Genomic DNA, 19,611 nt, shown 5'->3' on the forward strand with positions numbered 1-19,611 from the left:
GAACGTTAAATAGAAAACGCAAACAACAGATCACTTGTGCTTTTATTTGAAAAATTTAAAATTGAATATAAAATATTTTAGGATTCGAAACAAGACTCAGGAACTAGTTTACCGTAATATGGAAAAATCGATGAGTTCTTAATCAAATTTCCCGCTGAACAAAAATTTTAATGCGAGTTCAAAAATAAAAATGCATCAGACTTAAAACAGTGCAAAAATTCTGCTTAGATAACAAAAAGCGGATATTTTTCAATCCGCTTCGAATTATAAACTAAAGTACTGATATGTCTTGATAAAAGCATTGGACAAGGATGTGCGCTCCAGTTTCCAAAAAAACCTTAAACTGGAATTCTTCACTCTTTTAGACAACTCCTTTTATTTTTTTTTCTAACAAATAGTTGAAGCATACAGCAATCCAAATGATGAAGCAAAACTTATTGACAAAAGGTTACAACATTAGGATGATCGAGAAAAGGAGCCAGAAAAACAGGAACAAATGAAAGACGAAGATCGCCAACCATTGCTTCAATATTGTAAACGTTTTCTCCGAAAATGACAATGCTACTGGAAAACAGTATGCTCAAAAAACTTTGTGAGAAGCAAAAATAAAGGATCTTGTTTTTGTGATTATTGTCTCAAGATTATATCAAGAGACAATTCTTTTGGGATAAATGCAGATTTTTTTTCAATTATTTTCAGTGTACAATTAAGCATTAAGGTAGTAAACAATGCAGAAAACAGTTCGAACAAAAACAAGACAAAAATTGGCCCCTGGATTCAACTCTCCGACAATCTTCATTCTGATGCAAAAATAAATGTCAACCTTAAGAAAAAAGACGACAAAAATTTTTTCTTGAACGTTATTTTGTCGAAAAATAGTCAATCATCGTTGTCTACTTGAGATCAAGGTTCTACATGCTTCAACGATAATTCTGTGAGGGTTTTTCAACCATACTCATAAATTTGTGAACAACAATTGCAATTATTCGGATGCAATTTTCAGATTAGCGTTTTTTCGCTGTACTTATCCATGCAAACATAAACCGATTCCGCATTTACTTGTTTCTATTATACTTAGGTTTTCTTCCGCTCAAATTGGCAATTCTTTCAAAATTGTGGGAAAAAAAATGCATCTCACAAGGATAATCAGGAACACATGAATAAATATACACTCTGATCTTTACTTGCAATCGAAAACAAACTTGCAGAAACTCGCATTGGCAGATAAATGTCACAGAGAGTAAGAACTAACGAATAATTGAGATTTCGTGGACCACAGAAATCTAATAGCACAATCGAAATGCATCAAATGTTTAATGATAGAAACCGCACTTTGAGTAAAACTTCCTTTTAATATATCCGGTCAAATTGATTTATTTTGATAATTTTAATTTAAAAACTAAGGCCTTTAGTTTTTGCACAGAAATCAACATTTTGCGCGATATCTCTCGCACACTCAGTTTAATTTCCAAGGGTTCTCTCTGTCTCTCTTTGTCTTCCGCAGTCTTTTTTACAAGTATCTGCATCTGTTCCTATAATTTTTTCAATTTTTTCATACTTGGAGCTTTTATCTGCCCTCTTTATGCCTCGAAGTAGCGACAAGAATTCAACCTCAAAACATTTTACGGTACGGATCATTTCAACAAAAGCCTCCCCATTGATACCTAGTAGAGAATCGCATCCCTAATAAAGTCCCCACTAAATCCCCCACTTATTGTTAGATGTCATAAAACACTCAAAAGGTTCACTTAAGTTTACGGTTCAGATAAAGTAAAAATCACTCTTAGCACGATATATGACCGCTGTTCACAGCCATGCCACAAATTTAGGCTCTCCGAAGGGACATAATGAACAACTTTTTTGATGTAAATAAGCTGTTTCAGTACTGGTTTTACAAGTTAATATTGAAATACGCAGGTTCGGTACTGAAACACTCTGGGTGGTAAGCCCGGGTGCTCACTTCAGATTTGCTCCATGATTGCTTCCTCCTTTTTCAAATAAGGGAACAATTGGTGAAACGATCCTCTTATTCTAACTAAAAGTAAACGCCAATTGGAACAGAACACTAACTCGTGCAGATAATGAGGACGTCTGATCTAGGACTCGTCTCACCAAACGCAGAAGCGCTGACTTCGTAACTATAGATAGTTCCAGCTGTCAAACCAGTGTCATCAGTCATTGTCTTGAGAGGAGTATTGTTATCCGGATCAGCACTGGCTACACCATTTCTGTAGATTGTAAATTCAGTTGGGCAGCTGGCAACGTTCGTGTCGTCCCAAGTGAGAGTAATAGTTGAGTTGGAAACGGTGGTTGAACTGTCGGGTAGGAAGAAGGGAGTAACAGGTGCTAAAATTCACAGTTTTCGGAAAACTAAAAACGCGCCATTTTTGAAATAAAAAATACCAACCCTTAAAAATTAATTTCCTTTTGTTGCTCAGGACCGACAATGAAAATCAATGAAAAAAATCAGATGTTGAATCAACTCTTCGGGGACAATCGGTGATAAAGTCGATTAATTGAATAACCCAATGGTCATAAACACTTCTGAACTCTGTCCTTATATTTGCCAGTTTGACCACAAAGTGTTTAACTAACATGGGACGATTTGCTTGGCAAGGAGAAATTTATAAGGGGCCAAAAATCTTACTGGAAAGCGGCTTCAATTGTTAATAAAACCCATCCCGAGTTGACCCCATAATTCAACAAGTTATAACATTACAACTTCATATTATGGCGTCTATGAAGTTTTCATGAAATTTTAGAAAACTTCATGGAAAGGAGGGAAAGATTTTGTTTCAAAAGACCAACTCAAAAAGATTTTAAATATAGAATTTTAAGCGAACACAGAATTATGGAAAAGTTGTATCTATGGAACTTTATTGAAAAAAATTTGAGGAAAATAAACTTTTTTAATTGAAAATTTCATTGCAGCCACTAAATTATTCAATCAGAGGTAACCTCAGGAATTCGGAGTGAATCTAGCAAATAAGAAGCAAAAAGTTCTATTAAAGTTCTATGATTGCAACTTTTTTTCAACCCGGGATCATTCAACAATGCTGTTTTTAATTTAAAAATGAAACGACCATGACAGCTTTCCTAGCATACTTTTATTGTTTGTAGCTGCCAATTGAGTATAGACAACAGACTAAAATTGTGCATGAGAGAGCAATTCTTATTTCGCAAAATCAGAGCAAAATGTCAATCGAAAACTCAAGTCGTCCACACAAAATTGATGAAAAAAGTCAAGGACAAAGAATTTGCTATACCCCGTGGGACTTGATATGAAACGATCATAACCGAACATGCGATTATAAATGTCTATATAATTATATGGCCCCTGGAATATGATATGAAACCATCACAACCGAACATCGGATAATTGAACGGAAAGATCAAAGAGCATCGGGTATAAGTTGGCATTGGTTAAAATAGCATTGGGTAAAATGGAATTGGGTAAATTTGTATCCCCAACGGTAGTGTACGCATAGTACTAGCACTTACAGTAAAAGTGTGTTGAAACTGACTGTGTGTACACTGCTCTAGTATGAACAACAGTGTGGCCTGTGGCTATTTGGAGAGGAAATTGCGGCAAAATGACAGTTTTCGACCTAGAGACGCGCGTTTAATCAAGGAGGAACAGGACCATCAACCCCGCAAAAGATATTTTTTTTAAAAAAGATACTGCGTTCACTTCATGCAAAAATAGTCATCAAAAGGATCACATTTTTAGCATAGAAACAAGAAGCATGCCATACGCGAATCAGTCTGATCGGAATAATGTAAAAAAAACATTTTTTTACGCAGGTTTTACGCAGGGTGCAAGGACAATCTCAAAATACTAACCATAAGTTGACCAAAATTGTCATTGAATTTTCTAATAGTTTTTGCTTCATGCTAAGTAATCTGCAACTTTTACGGCTGGTCATTTTAGACGACTGCATAAGCATTTTTCTGTACATTTTGAGAGAAACCGCTTTAAAATTGTAATTTATGAAATTCACTCTGAGAATTGATTACTTATTGCTGAGAATTTCTACTAACTTGTTCTGGTAGAAACTGTTACATTCGTGTACTGCGATTCCAATTTGTCCCCACAACCACTCTCAATGTATACATTGATGTAGATTTCCTGGCAAGCTTGAAAACCTACAAAAACATTGAAAAAAGATTCCCCATTGACCGCGTATAAAGGATCAGTGGGCCTAAGAACTCGGCTGTAGTTGAAGACATTGTCAGGAAGAAGGTCAAAGGTGTAACTTTTGCTGAGACCAGTGGGTGATGTGAAGTCTACGACGACTGTTCCGCTGTCTCGTCCAACATACGTGAAACCATTCAATTCAGCAGGATCTAGAACAAATCAAGTTCATGCTATTCTTTGTTATCCACTATCACATACCAGCCCAGTCCAATACAATCTTTAACAGTACCCAAAAAACAAATTTGAAAAAAAAATTACTGCGACGCGACTTAACGAGCAATTATACAAGTACTAATTATAAGTTGCTAAAAAGGTAGTTACTTTTTACGATGCAAAAATTTAAGTGGAAATTGGCTTTCAAAGTTCAATTTGGCAGTGGTAGACGCTTGTAATATGTAAACAATCAAACAAATTTCTTGGTGCTCAAAAACGGTGATGATTGGTGATAATCATGACAGGCCATAAATGATTTATACGGTTGCCGTTAAATGGCTTTTAGTTAATTTTAACTGCAAGTTTTTCAGAGTGTAATTCATCAAAGTATTACATTTGGTTCGCGGTCACGTTGTCCGTTCAAACTCCGGAGTAATCAACCATAATATACAATCCCTGAATCAAAACTAGCCATATGCGTCGCTAAAGAACAGTATTGATTAAGTATAACGAGAATATTTCTTATATGTATGCCCATAATAATCTCTATAGTGCACCTGCCATTGGTAGCTATCTTTGGATACCCGACCGCCAGTTTTAGGTCATCAGATCTTTGAGGGTTTCTGACCGGCAATTGATCAGTTCAGTTCCTTAGACTCCCGTGAGACGGGCCCCAGGATTGTCCGGTTCTCTAGGTAGAGGACAGTCTTTGGGCTGAGAGAATCTAATCACTTGCGTTCGGACATCTCTGCCTTTACTGTAAGATCAACCGTGCTTCTCGTAGCAACCATGCACTAGGCTTTTTTTTTACTTGCATTTGTCGAAAACATTTTCGTTTGAAACAATTGGCCGCTGTTGATCAATGTCGTAACTGAGCTTGTATGTGTTCTCATTCTTTGTGTACTTCTCTTTCATGGAATTTTTGTTGGTCCTCAGTTACCACGCATTGAGGGCAAGCATTAGTTATGTGCGCTTTCCTCAAGCATACTAACTCGTACGAATTGTTAAACGGACAGCAAAACAGAATTGAAGTTTTTTTTATCTCAATCAGGATTTTTTCTTGTTCCAGTTTCACAATTTCTGTTCAATTTCTTTGCAGTAGCAAATATGCTACATCTCAACACGGAGAATTTTTTTATATCTAGCCATTCGCCAACAGATTTTACGATGGTATCAATCTTGTCAGAGTATTTGATCAACTTAGGTTTCGCGATGCAACGTTATCGATTTCGAGCCTAATAATAATTTGCGAGTGCTCTGAGTCAATCGTGGGAGCACTTCTCTCTGTTTTCGCAAAGCGAATGTAGCTCTTGTTCTTTTTTTGGTTATTGAGGCCCACCCAAAATCAGCTATTCTGACCGCTTTGTTGTTCTCTATGGACAGTCTAAGGACAGCTTGGCTCAGCCTTTTCAATCGCTATAACACTTTTTCTTGCGATGCTTGTTCCAAGGCCATGCAATAAAATTTGTTTTTATAAATACTTCTGTTAGGCGACAATTTGTTCTCAGTCGAAGTGTTCCACAGACTGACTAATGCTGCCCTGAGCATTAAGCTGCCAATTTTGCCTTTTTGCAGTTACTTGCGACGTCTTCACTGATATCAGAAACAGTGGTTATCTCCGTCACCGCTTTCAACTTCATTCCGTCCATTTCTATGATTGAGCGCAAGAAGTTAGTGCTTGCAGAGGAAATTACTATTACCTCCATTTTTGAAATATAAGATTTCATTCTAGATTCGTTGATGTTTTATTGAATCTGTGAAGTCTTCTTGCAATTCCGGCTGATTACAAAGTGGGAATACATGGCCGTGCCCGAGGACTTCCTTGTCATTCATGAGCGATCATTGACAGATTTTTTGAAGATCAAAGTAAAAAAGATTTGGATCAAGAACAAAGCATTGTCTAACCCCTCTCTCGAGAAGAAACTTTTTTAAACCTTTTTTAGAAACTTTTTTTAGAAGACTCTTTTTTTTCTATTTCGCCTTCCGCGCAATACAGCGTTTTCCAGATCAGCCTTCTTTCCCGGTTAAACACTCCGACTTCGACCAGTGTACTCTTACTTTTTACCTCGTCCGCGTAATAAGAAAACAAGAACTCCCCAATAAAACCCCCGTGCGTTTTTAAATGTCTGATCATTAAAGAGCAGCTTCATTTGGGCGGTATCAGTTAAGCGAATTGTAATTTGTAATAATTACTGTAAATTTGGGACAGCAATTAGAATTTAAGAATGGTCTGAAAAGTAATCGGATTGGAGAATATTCAGATTCAAAGATCATAATATGAATTTGAGTAAATGCAACCTGAAATCTGCTATGATTCAGTACTGATTTACTATGGTTGGTAAAACCAGTTTTATGAGCAAATTCAAGTTTTCATTTTGCGGAATTTAATTTACACACAATTATGAGCAGGGAGCACCAATAATTTGACAGAGTATATTGTTAGGGTAACTTTAGACGCGCGTTGGCTCATCGCTGGTATTTCAGATAATCTCCTGCCGATTAAAAATTCGCGTGAAACGGTAATAAACTTAAATAACACTCGAGATTAAAAATGTCCCATCAGAACCATCTGTTTTCCAAATTATAACAGTCTTAGATATAGAACTGAAATACTAAATACGTATAAGCATCCTTTCTAAGCTTTCTTACTAGTGCATCCAAAGACAGGATCGTAGTCCGCAGTTTGCCCATTTGAGGTGAGAGAGACATAGTTGTCTGCGTGGGTATAGGGTGCATAGAGACTGTAGATTGTGAGGGTGGGGGTCACTCCTGGGGGTTGCCAGAATGACCGGACCTCCACTTGGTACGGGTGACCAGGCAGCAATCCAGTCATCGTCACAAATTCCAATGTCTCGTTTGCCTTGACCGTCTGGGTTGTAAATGGAGATTCAGAAAGCTCGGTAATTCTGAAAATAGATCATTTTGCGAAATAGCTGCGAATGAATTATACAATGAGAACGAAGTTTCTTATCAGGAACCGAATCAACGGTTTGTTCCATCCCCTCTTGAGGGGGGAAGAACTATATACTCAAATGTATTTTTTTTGGTTCAGTCAATTTTGACCGATCGATATATTCATCGTACAGAGTTGTGAATGGTGTTATCAAAAAGTCCGTCCAGCGTAGAATTTGGAAACAAAAGATTTTTTGAATTTGGTTTTCTAGAACGAGTTATCGTGGTTTAAATTTTTGTGAATATTAGACCGATTTGCGTTATTTTTATTTAAATTTTCCGGAATTTTTGCCTAATCTTTGACAATTTAGCTAAAACGTGTAGAAGTTGTTAACAATAGTACTAATGATATTAATTTTAAAGACAAAAAAGTATTTTTGACTATTTAATTTTTTGACTAAAATTTGGCTAAATATTTCAAAATTCAGCATTTTTTTCAATCAAAAATTGCCCAAAATAAGCTTCTGTAGTCCAGTTTGACTAAATTTGCCGGAAGTACACACCCCAAGAAAACTAACACAATCTTTGTAAACTACAAAGGGAGCTAGTCCTACTTCCACTTCCATTGAGAGTAGTTTGGAACTAAAATTTTGCCGTATTTTGCTAACTTCACTCTATGATTTTCAAAAAGTCAGCATTTATTTTATTTTTAACTACCAAATTATCTAGATCTATGCCATTCGAAAAAATTTAGTGTTCTTAATGGACGAACAGCAATAGCAAGGCTAGTTTTGGTCCAATCTTGGACTGTTACAGTCCAAAAATAATTCAGATTGTAATCAGTCGGTCTTTTTTTAAAAAAAATCGATTTTTTTTATATTAAGTAAAGAACAGAACATTTCAAATCAAAGCTCAGTAGTGATAGATCCAATTGGCTTCCTAAGCAGCTCCGCATTAATGTATCTAGTTTCTTTACTCGAAAGATTACGGTCATTTTGACTTAAAGGTGCAGGTGTACAAGATCTAATGTTTTTAAAGAATTTGTCATGAATGTATTGGCTTCGGCACGGGTTTTTCGCAAAAAAAATTAATTATTGATTTTTGTCTCAATTTGACTTTTTCTAAAGACGTAAGACATATTGTGAATAAATACAGGTCTCAAGCGCTTCTTTTTGACAAACAATGAAACAGTTGAAAAATTGAATTATTTCATTTTGTAGCTAATGGCTTCCATTACTATGAAATTAATTGCTTTCGAAAAACACAAAAGCATTAAATAATTTTTCATTTTTTTCTCCTTTTTTGTCTCAATGTTACCTGCTCTCAAAAAAGAGTGGTCGCATAACACGTTATTGGCATTCGAGGATGGCTCGATGGAACATTTTTTTGAGAGCAAAATATGGCTTCACGGTTTCGACAGCGTTTTCTCGCAAGTTTTAAATGAACTTTTCTTGTTGTCTCTCTTTTTTTTCTTAGGTAATCGCATAAAAAACTGAATAATGAGAGCCTTATACCCTCCTATAGAGGCGCAATTGATCATAAAAATGGACGCTTTCAAATGCTATCTAATGGTTTTCATTACTTTGAAATTAATTGTTTTAAAAAATAAGACATTTTTTTTAAAACTTTGCTCTCTGTCATTGTTCTTTTTTGTCTAACTGTTACCGAGCTATATTATGGAGTGTTCCAATATCTTTACTAGTAAAATACAAAGTATTTTATTTTGTTTCGGTTTTATCTGACGCAACTTTGATCTTGTTCATAAGTTTCTTTCAAAAAATTGGACATGAAGTTTTTGATGTAATTAATGTTTGTTGTTATTGTTGTTTGATTTTGTTGTTCATCTTGAATTGCTTTCTTAATAATGGCTGATCTCATCAATCTAGTGCGGTTTTTTTTACTCCACTGAGTTATTTGCGTTGGAAGCCATGTTTTTGTTCATAAACATTTTTTTCTAAAAACTTGAAATTTTGGGGGATTTTTATCTGTTCCTTTGATAGACATTTATGCCAAAAATATGGATGAACGGGGTGGGAACTTTAGGTGCGAATGCCCATTACTGAGCCTCCTTGTTATGTATTGTTTCTGAAAAAAAAAAGATTTCTATCAAAATGTTAGATATACTTGCCTTCTAGGAGCGATTTTACAAAAATTTATAGAGCAGAAAGCTGTACAGAAATTTTGAACACCCGCTCCTAGAAGGCGAATATATATCAACTAATGCTCTTTTCTTAGTTTGCAGAGAGAATGTCGAAACATAAATCCCTTGATGCTAATAATGGCAAAAAATTCCGGAACTTTTTTATGAAATCAGTACAGAAGCCACACAGACCACAGGAGAAACGCACTTTCAAAATAATGCTTGTCCTTGAAATGGGCAGCAACTAAACAGATAGAACCATAAATTTGTTAAAAACAAATAAATACAATTTGAAATTGAGATTTTTTTAGGAATTAAACTAATCACTTGATAGTTTATTCAACTAAATTAAACTAATCTCTCGATTCTGATTTGCTTCATTTCACTTGATAGGACGTGCGTAGTTAGCTCCTAATGCAAAATCAGCAATCCGAAAAGAGCAAATCATCAAAGATTAAGTTTATACTCTGTTTTTGCGTCCCGTATTTTACTGGTTGCCTGACTGGAAGTGATATTTGGGTCTATTGGGACAAGACGAATAACAGCAGTCACCCAGTGAGATTGCTCCTGTTTCGATAGTAATTGGTTGCTCTTGCGGTTGTTTATAGGCAAAGTTACCAGCAAAATTGCCCCCCCAAGCTTTTGTTATCCATTAAAATGAAAAAAAAACACAGATTATAGTTACCTGCTATTAAATCACCCCAGTTCAATTTCTGATGTAACAGTCGACAGCCTAAAAATAATGCAAGATCATTGCAATAAATTTTTAAACTGTAATCAGTTACAAATTTGTTTTTTAAAAGAAGTTTTTCTGATCAGCAACGAATACAAAGAAAGATTTGTTGATATATATATATATATATATATATATATATATATATATATATATACACATATATACATATATATATATATATATATATATATATATATATATATACGAAGCTATTCTTTTTGTTCGGAAATTAAGAACGAAAAATGGGAAAGAAAATGAAAGCTTCCTCAGTTCCAAATAATGAATGTACAACAGTAGACAGTTCTAGCTTTGGTAAAAGCAGTGTCTTATCAGAAACACAATGAAGGGAACCAATTGTCTAGATTAAAACAGTCAATGGACACAGACGAAGAGTCCCGTTTTCAAGCTCCTGTTGAAACAGTGCTGTTTTGTCCTGAAAAAAAAAGATAAACTGTTTAAAATAACTTTGAAAGGCCATAAAAATAACAAAATTAGGATCAGTTATACAATTATGAATGTACAACAGTAGAAAGTTCTAGCTTTAGTAAAAGCAGTGTCTTATCAGACACTCAATGAAGGGAACCAATTGTCTAGATTAACACAGTCAATGGACACAGAAGATGAGTCCCGTTTTCAAGCTCCTGTTGAAACAGTGCTGTTTTATCCTGAAAAAAAGATAAACTGTTTAAAATAACTGTGAAAGGCCATAAAAATAACAAAACTAGGATCAGTTATGCAAATTGGGGCCATATTTTGACAAGAGGGTGTGCTCACAATCAATATGGGCATACTGCTGTCAAATTAGCTCACTGCTGTCAAATACAAAAAAAGATTCCCCGTGCTATAGCAGCATGCATTGACGAGATAGATTTAGCTGGCGAAACAGGAAAAAACTCAAGCACATATAGACCACCAGAGGAAGACGTAAAAATTGTTGAGGAATTCGAATCGCTTCAAAGGACAACTTTCGAGAATTTACTGAGTACAGTCATGTCCATTGATTCATGGCATCAAGATCTTTACCTTTAAAAAAGACTGAAATTGGAGTCAGACGAGCGTCTGACCAGATAAAAGCAGATAATATTGGTTCAATATCGCAGTCCGCTACATTGTTAGGACTTATTACTGGCCAAAGCCCGACAGCAGACCATGCTTTTACCAAAATAATCCATGAACTAAGTGGTTTGTCGATATCACAGCATACTGAAAGTGAAATACAGGAAGTCCTCGATGAAGTCGCTCTCAATAAACTAATTGAAAACCAAACATCCGAAAGAGGTAAAAACTTGTTTATTGTCACTCTCTCTGCCTCAGTCAGGAGCCTGGTTATGGGCAGCTCCCATCCATCAATTGCCAAACGAATTTCATGCAGCTCTGAAGTAAAGACTGGGCGCTCCCATGTATGAAAAAGAAAAGAAGTGTCCCAAATGAAAAACAGGATCATTAGATACATTCGATGACTATGGTAAACATGTAGCGATATGACTACACGGCGCCATCGACTAAGGGACAAAATTTGTTGCAGCGCTGTCAACCTGTCTCCAGTGTGCGAGCAGAAAAACCTTATACCAGAAACAAATTCTAGACATGGAGGCGGGTCTGCTGGACAGCCAGCGGCTTTGGATATAACCATTACCTCCCCACTGCAAATAAGTGTTCAATTCTTTCCCATGGCTTTTGAATCATTTGGTCGACTCTATGAATTGGCGAGAAAGACATTGAAGCGGATAGCTCTGCTCAATGAAAACAGAAGTTTGAACTCAGCTGGTTTGTCAGTTGCTTTCAGCAGGCTTGATCAATCGGTTGCAGTCGTACTAATGCAAGAAAACGCTATAATGTTGATTGCAAAAAATTGCATATCTGTGAGCCATTAGCGAGCAAAAGAGGTCTGCTTAATGTCTCCTGACTTTTGCACAAAAACCAGGCATCTCCAATGTTGAATATCAACTTGAAAACCGATTGTTTAGGTTTCAGTATTCCAATTGAAAACACGATTGTGTGGGTTTTGATTCACAGAATAAATCAACATGGGAGTTACGAGGGGGCTGTCATTCAAATTTTGGATTATGACTTTGAACTGATAAGTAATAAAATGGCAATGAGTTAATAAAGTCGACTAAGATCATCTTACCAAGTCAAATATTAACTTAGATTTTTATGCTTAAAAAAATCATTCTTGATGCAGTGAAAGAAACCTCTGTTTCAAAAATTTTTCTATACAAGAGTTTAAACTAACAACTACTTCATCATTGAAGTTTCTTTTCAATGGATCTATCCTGCGATGCATATCTGCGCGCCCGTTAATGTCAAATGTAGCAGCAGTAAGCAAAATTAGATTCCAAATGATTTTTTGTACTGGAAATATATTCATTGTATTTGCTTAAACAAGAATTGTTGCTGGATTTTGGCAAAATATGCCGATGGAAATCGGAGTCCCTTATTTTTGATTGGGATGTCTTCAGTATGTGGAATCCCAGGAATAATTTTTCAGCGAACTCCTTCATAAGCCAATGTTGCTTCATTAGCCAATCTTGTGACAATTTAATCAAATCCTTCATCTCTCTCCCGCCACATTCCCCAGCAAAAGGCCTTTTTTAAGATTAAGATACAATTTTTGAAATTGAATTTTTGGATTAAACGGACTAAATGGCCATATTCAATTTAGTGGTGCGCTGGCTCCACTTGTCTGAATATTCTTATCAGCGCATATCAGATAACTCAATGCCTGACCAGGAGTTTGCCGGACACTTTATCTTGACATTTTATAAAATAAAGTTATTTTAGTATTCAAAGAAAGAAATTACAACACTGCCAGCAACTTTAAGAACTATTGTGCACATACATAATTAATAAGTATCATAAAGCATCTTACCCTAAAAAAATTTGGAAACACAGAATTCTCATATAACAATTGAAACATATCTTATCAAAATGAATTTAACTAACAGAGTGGCCTCGTAGTTTAGTCCACTGTCCGGCTGTGTGTATTCGACTCGAATCTCAGTCTTAGGGTCTGTCTCTCCGGGTCTGATGTCAGTTATTGCTATTGGCGAAGGTCCTGTGTTCAACCAAAATGCCTTGATTAGTCCAAAACTTATTATACATTAAAAAGTTAAACATAGCAGGCAGATTGGAGGAAAATAGCCGTCGCTGACTCCCTTTAGGACATCGGGGTTTAATCAGAAAAAGAGGTAAAAGATACAAATTGGCGGACTTTTTTAGCAGGTGTCGAAACACTGTTATAATTTTGTGTGCAGTTTAATTTAGATTACACAATACTAAATTCGGCTAAAAGTGGACAAAGAGAGAATCAAAAGCAGGCAGGATTCGAAAATTCAGCAAAAAGCATTTTAAATAAATGGTGTGTAGGTCAACAAAGCGACAATTAAACACTAAAGGCAATAAATTGATGACAATTACGCCGATCTAGATAGCCAATGAGAAGTGTTGAACTGCAGACTTCGCAAAAATAACACACGAAAAGCTGCAAAACATGCAAGACTCAAAACAAAAAATAAAAGAAGTAGTTTAAAATTAATAAAAACAACTGCAATGAAATCAAGTTCTTCATGAGATTCATTTAGGTCCCAAAAGCAACCGAGCATCCAATGACATTTGTAATTAATTGAGATAAATTATTAGAAAACTAAATGCAGAATATAATGCAGCAAAAACTCAATTTGTCCTCCAGTTATTATTTTATAAAATCAGCTTCAAACTCCAATTTCTCACTCCACTTCAAAATTAATTTCAACAAAATTTATTCTTCAAACCTTTATTGCTCCTTTTACTACTCCTGCATAATTAAAATCACGGATCGAATTTGACTTCCGATTGACATCAAGAAGTCGAAAAAAAGAGTGAACAGATCTTAAATAAAGGCAGCGCGCCAATACAAATTAAAACCTTTATATTGTAAGAAGAGGAAAGAGCCTAAAAAATAGCCTTTGAGAGGCAGACGGCGGCTATTAAAACTAAGAAAAATATTTGATCTGGACGAAGTGATACAGGAAGCTCCGCGTAAATGCCTTCTTCAGTGGAAATTTAGCCCCTGTGTAGTTTATGTGAGTGACCCTGATCAAATAAGCTCTGATCATTGGCAAATCTGGTATTCTCCATCAAAAATTGCATAGCGGTTCGCGATATAAGGCAGAATGTTGAAGTGACTTTAGAAGAGTCACGTAACGTCCCTTGAAACCCGCATTTTTCAAGTTTTAAAACGCCGACAGTTTCAAACACTGGCACTGTAAATAGGAAAAGTTGGCATTCTAAAATCTGGTACTGCAGAGATCTGCTTTTGCTGGAGATGCATTTGCTGGATTCAAGGATTAGTACAACCAAATGATGGCAATAAACAAATTGTTTGCCTACATTAAAGCCGACTGAAAAGACCTTTTTGTTTTTGCGATAAAGCAAACAAGTTTTTTTTTTCTTCAACAAGCAAACCGAATTATTGGGTATTCTATATCTGGACTTCAAACTGGTGAGACCAAACCAATTTAACTTTTAATTTAATATAGTGTCATTTTCAGGGCGAGTCTTTTTTTTCTGGTTTATGCACGAATAACTAAAACCAAATCACCCTAAAGCATAGATATCAAGATGACAGATACTATTTCGGGTTTGTCGAAATGGACAAAAGAGAAACTAATAAGCGAGGTGATGCAACTAAGAAATCAAAGAAGGGAGTCACTTAACTTAGCAAACAAGAATCATGACAATAACCAAGAATTGGACAGACTTAAGCTTGAATTGGAACATCAGAAAGAACTTTATAATCAAGCTCAATCGGAGATTCAATTTTTGAGGAGTCAGAATGATAAATTAATATCAAATTTAATTAGCGAAAAAACAGCAGAAAAAGATGTCGTAAAATCTACTGTCAACCGTCATTTTTATCCAAAGTTTGTTCCTCGTTTCACAAAAAAGTTAATAATTTCTGACAGCTCGTATAAACTGGTTCGCCAAAATGACATCAGTAATGATGCTGCCATTCACTCTTATCCATCTTCGACAATAAAAGACCTCAATAATATCATTGACAATTATGCGCCATCAACAAATTATTCATACAGGGCATAATTCCATTGATCAAGGTACGACAGGAGAAGATGCCGCTAAAGAGTTGGGAGTCGTTTTATCGAAGTGCGTTAATAAAATAAAGCCTTACGAAGCAGCGATTTGTAAATTACCCAAGGTCAAAAACGGCAGTTTTGGACGCGAAACTAACAACAATGAAATAAACAAATTTAACCGGGCTTTAGACGATATAGCAGATGGTTTACGCGGAGAGTTTCAAAATACCGACATAAAAGTTCTGGATTATAATTTGGAAAATGTAGATATTCGAATGGATGGCATTCATCCTAATCACAATGGAATCCAGAAAATGGTTTTTAGCTTAAGCAATTACATATCAAGTGTGGGGTATCAACCTTCTGTCAGCAACGTATCTATGAGACAAATCAAAAAGCAGCCAATAGATAATGTCAATAACTGGAACAGAAATGTTCATATGGGATATAATGCGTTTGGGTGACTTTGAAAAATATGTTTTCCTATTGGAAATTTCTCGTGTTTTTTAGCTTGTTTTCTCTTGCAGAAAATAAAAAATGTAAGTGTTCAATCAATTGTCACCCAAGCACTTCAATTTATTTGATTTTCAAAAACAAAACAATAGTTGATAATGTATGTCTTGGATTTTGGTCTTTAAACTTAATATATCAGTTCCTATTTATAACCTACTTAATTTTACTTTGCGGTGATGTCGAATCTAATCCAGGGCCCAATTTACATAATTTACAAACATTCGAAAGCTACGATAAACATAAGGCAAATGCAAACTTGCATACATGTTTTGTATACACAAATATTAGAAGCGTTAACAACAAACACGAAGAAATTTCGGATTTTTTGCAGCAGCAGAACAGACAAACATGCTTCATTGTTACTGAAACATGGATAAACGATAATCAGAAGATACCCTTAAACATTTTAAGCAACAATCACCACTTTGTCCATCAAAGTAGAACAAAATTGACGCAGTTAACGAGAGGTGGTGGAGTAGGGATATGGGTACCAAATACGTTCAAACATAAAATACGGAATGATCTCAACTCTATTAACAGAAGTTTTTTTGAATCACTATGGCTTGAAATACAAGCACCGTTTAAGGAAAAACTTCTAGTTAACGTTTCTTATTGTTCCAATAAAAACTTGGGCGAATTTTTTCTAGAAGAGTTGACATCAGAAATTTCAGGCGCATATTCAATAACTGATAATGTAATACTATTCGGAGATTATAAAATCAATTTTTTCAATCAAAGAGAAAAAGAGTTATTGACAGAATTTGCTTCCAACAATGGGCTTGAGATAGTAAATAAAAATACTCCAACCTGGACAAATGGAAATCAGGAAACACTAATTGATCACTGTTTAACAACGAAACATCAAATTTTTGATACAACTGTTATCGAGCAATTATTTGGAAGTGATCACTTTACACAAGTTTTCTTTTCGTCACTGGACATTGATTATGAAAACAACAAAACGCAATTTTTTACCGGGATACTAGCAAATTTACTAGAGCTAATCTTAAAAAATAATTGCATCCGCGGATTGGAGTTTCATGTATCAACAAAACAATGCAAACTCAACTTTTGAAAATTTTTCAATTATGTTTGAAAATATTCTGAATAGTTTAGATCCCATCAAAATAGGAGAGCCATCATCAAAATCAACGAAAAAGAAATGGTTATCCAGAAAAATTCTGAATCTAATCAACAAAAAGCACAGGCTTTTCAATATTTGGAAGATAACAGCAGACCTTGACACATATAACTCATACAAAAGAATAAGAAACCATACAAACAGACTACTTAGAAGAGCTAGCCACAATTATTCACAGAAATTGTTCGAAAGTCTTCCCGATTCAAAACAACAGTGGAAATTCATTAAAACAAAAATAAAACACGAGGATAAAAACGGCGAAATTTCTAGAATTCGGTTCAACCAAGATATCTTAAAAGACAAAAAAGAAATCGCTAACACAATTAATATTTGTTTTTCTATATTAGGTTTATACGAAGGCGAGAGAGAAAAGATTGAGCTACCGGACTTTGCTTTTGACAAAACTGAGTTTTCCTTCAGACATATAACGAGAAAAGAACTGTTTACTGTAATTGATCAATTACCACAAAACAAAGCAGCGGGTCCTGGATTACTCACTACATGGTCCTTCAAGTGTAGCAAAATGTCTATTGGAACACATCTACAGTTTGCAATAAACGAATGTATATCAAAAAACATTTTTCCTGACATACTTAAAAAAGCATATATAACTCCAATTTACAAAAAAGGGGATCCACTGGAAGCAGGAAACTACAGACCAATTTCAGGTACACCGACTCTTGCGATGATTTTTGAAAGACTTTTGCTCCAACAAATGCTAGAACATGTTGAAAAGTATGAAATAATCAATACAAATCAGTTTGGGTTTCTGAAAAGAAAATCTTCGAATGACACAGTAATATCGTTGACAGAATCAGTGAATAGTTTGTTAGAAGAAATCGAAACCGTTGTTAGTATATTCTTGGATTTAGCCAAAGCTTTTAACTCAATATCTCACAAAATTTTTCTCGAAAAAATTACTAAATATGGATTTAGTACGGAATCAATTGCAATGCTAGAATCGTTTTTGTCTAACAGAAAACAATGCGTAAAGAACGGCATAGAATATTCGAACTGGGTGACAATAAATCACGGAGTACCTCAAGGAACAGTTCTCGGACCTTTAACTTTTTTAATATATATCAACGACTTCCCTGAAAAAATGAAAAAAAGAGGGGACGTTTTAGAGTTTGCAGATGACACATGCATTATTTGTCATTCCAAATCCGATGAAAATCTCTTATGCGAAATTAACAGTGTATTTGAAAGTACTGACAGTTATATGAGGCAAAATATGCTAACTTTAAACAGAGATAAAACAGAAATTGTGGTTTTTTCAAAAAATGGTGAATCAAAAATTGAACAATTTCATTATAATGGAATTTTCATAGAGCCAAAAACAAGTTGTCGTTATTTAGGTATAAAGATTGATAACAATCTAAATTTTGACATTCAGCTGAACAAAACATTAACAAAAATGGCAAATGCTATTAGGTCAATTTACTTAGTAAGACATTTTCTACCACTAAAAGCAAGAATCGTTCTTTTTAAATCACTTGTTTTGTCCCATCTCAATTTCAGTGCAATTTTTTTTCAATCGTTGTCGGTTATGTCACTTCAAAGAGTTAATAAACAAATAAATTGGGGAATAAAGGTTTGCCACCTGCGCAAGAAGTTTGACAGTGCAAGAGATCTATTACTGAAAGACAAAATTTTACCAGCAGAGCTTTTCATTAAAAAAGTTTGTCTTCTTAAATTTTTTGACCTCCTCTCACAATATAAACAGTAGTCGAGAAACCAAAAACTCCTCTTTCAGGATTCTTGAAAAGTACGAATTGACCAAAAACTGCAGAACTGTCCAGTTTTTTCCAAAGAATAAGTGCCAATCCAAATGGAGTGACAGGTCACTGATCAGAAATTTTTCTAGGAAATGGAATAATTTGCCAATTGAAATCCGAAAAGAGAAAACTAAAAACAAATTTATGGAAAAACTAAGCAGCGAAATGGTCAAACTGCATGAACGTGTTCCAATAGATAGACAAGTAAGAGGCTTTAGGAAATTTTTCTACTGAAGTATAAAAACCAAACTATTCATATATTTACGAGGCGATTTTGAAAATGTAAATATTTAACCAAACGTTCTTGTTGTGGTTATAACTTTAAATTTACATTTTTGAAGATTAAAAAAAATACAACGGGTAACAGTAATTGAAACTTTGTCGTGTTTTTCTCTTCAATGAGCTATGCAAATAGGGAACTTTCTAACAAAACTTTGCGAGATACACAATATTAGAAAGGTGGTTTCTTGAAGAGTTAACCATCAAAATTGCAAAATTGTTTTACTATTCAACACACCAATACAACCAAGGTTTATCAATAGAAGGTTAGTAGTATTCAAACCAGATCATGCGAGTTCTATGAATTCCAATTTCTTAGTCATGAGATCACTTTTTTTTAAAAAATGAAACTTAACGGAAAATTCAACAGTGAGTTCAAATAGTGGGCAGCAAATTAAGTCATACTCACCTAATCGTATTGAGAAGCATAAGAAAGCAAATCGTAGCCAAAAACTGAGGATGAGCTATCAATTATGCCTGAGTACTAAAATACTTTCAGTTGTGGCTGTTAATATAGACCTTGTTGCTTATAGCTCAATAAAAGTTCAATTCGTGAAATCTGATTTATTGTGTTCTTCATAAAAATTGTATTAGTTAGCTACCAAATATTCAGCTCAAGACATCATGATAGTTAAAAAAAACAGAAACAGCTGCCACCTATACAATAAATATCAATTTCAGAGGTCGTCTTACTAATTGCTAGAAC

General features: G+C 34.8%; 1 protein-coding gene across 1 annotated transcript in view; it reads right to left on the reverse strand.

Moving 5' to 3' along the window:
• Positions 1 to 19,611, reverse strand: part of LOC142341310 (uncharacterized) — a 216,660-nt gene that overhangs the window by 32,030 nt on the left and 165,019 nt on the right. The window contains exons 35-38 of the mRNA XM_075392234.1: positions 13,066 to 13,177; positions 7,001 to 7,257; positions 4,042 to 4,347; positions 2,071 to 2,346 (exon numbers count right to left, since the gene is read on the reverse strand). Coding sequence (XP_075248349.1) covers positions 2,071 to 2,346; positions 4,042 to 4,347; positions 7,001 to 7,257; positions 13,066 to 13,177 — 951 coding nt within the window. The remainder of the gene's footprint in view (positions 1 to 2,070; positions 2,347 to 4,041; positions 4,348 to 7,000; positions 7,258 to 13,065; positions 13,178 to 19,611) is intronic.

Source organism: Convolutriloba macropyga, chromosome 6, assembly GCF_964194025.1.
Source record: "Convolutriloba macropyga chromosome 6, txConMacr16.3, whole genome shotgun sequence".
Taxonomy (NCBI): Eukaryota; Metazoa; Xenacoelomorpha; order Acoela; family Convolutidae; genus Convolutriloba; species Convolutriloba macropyga.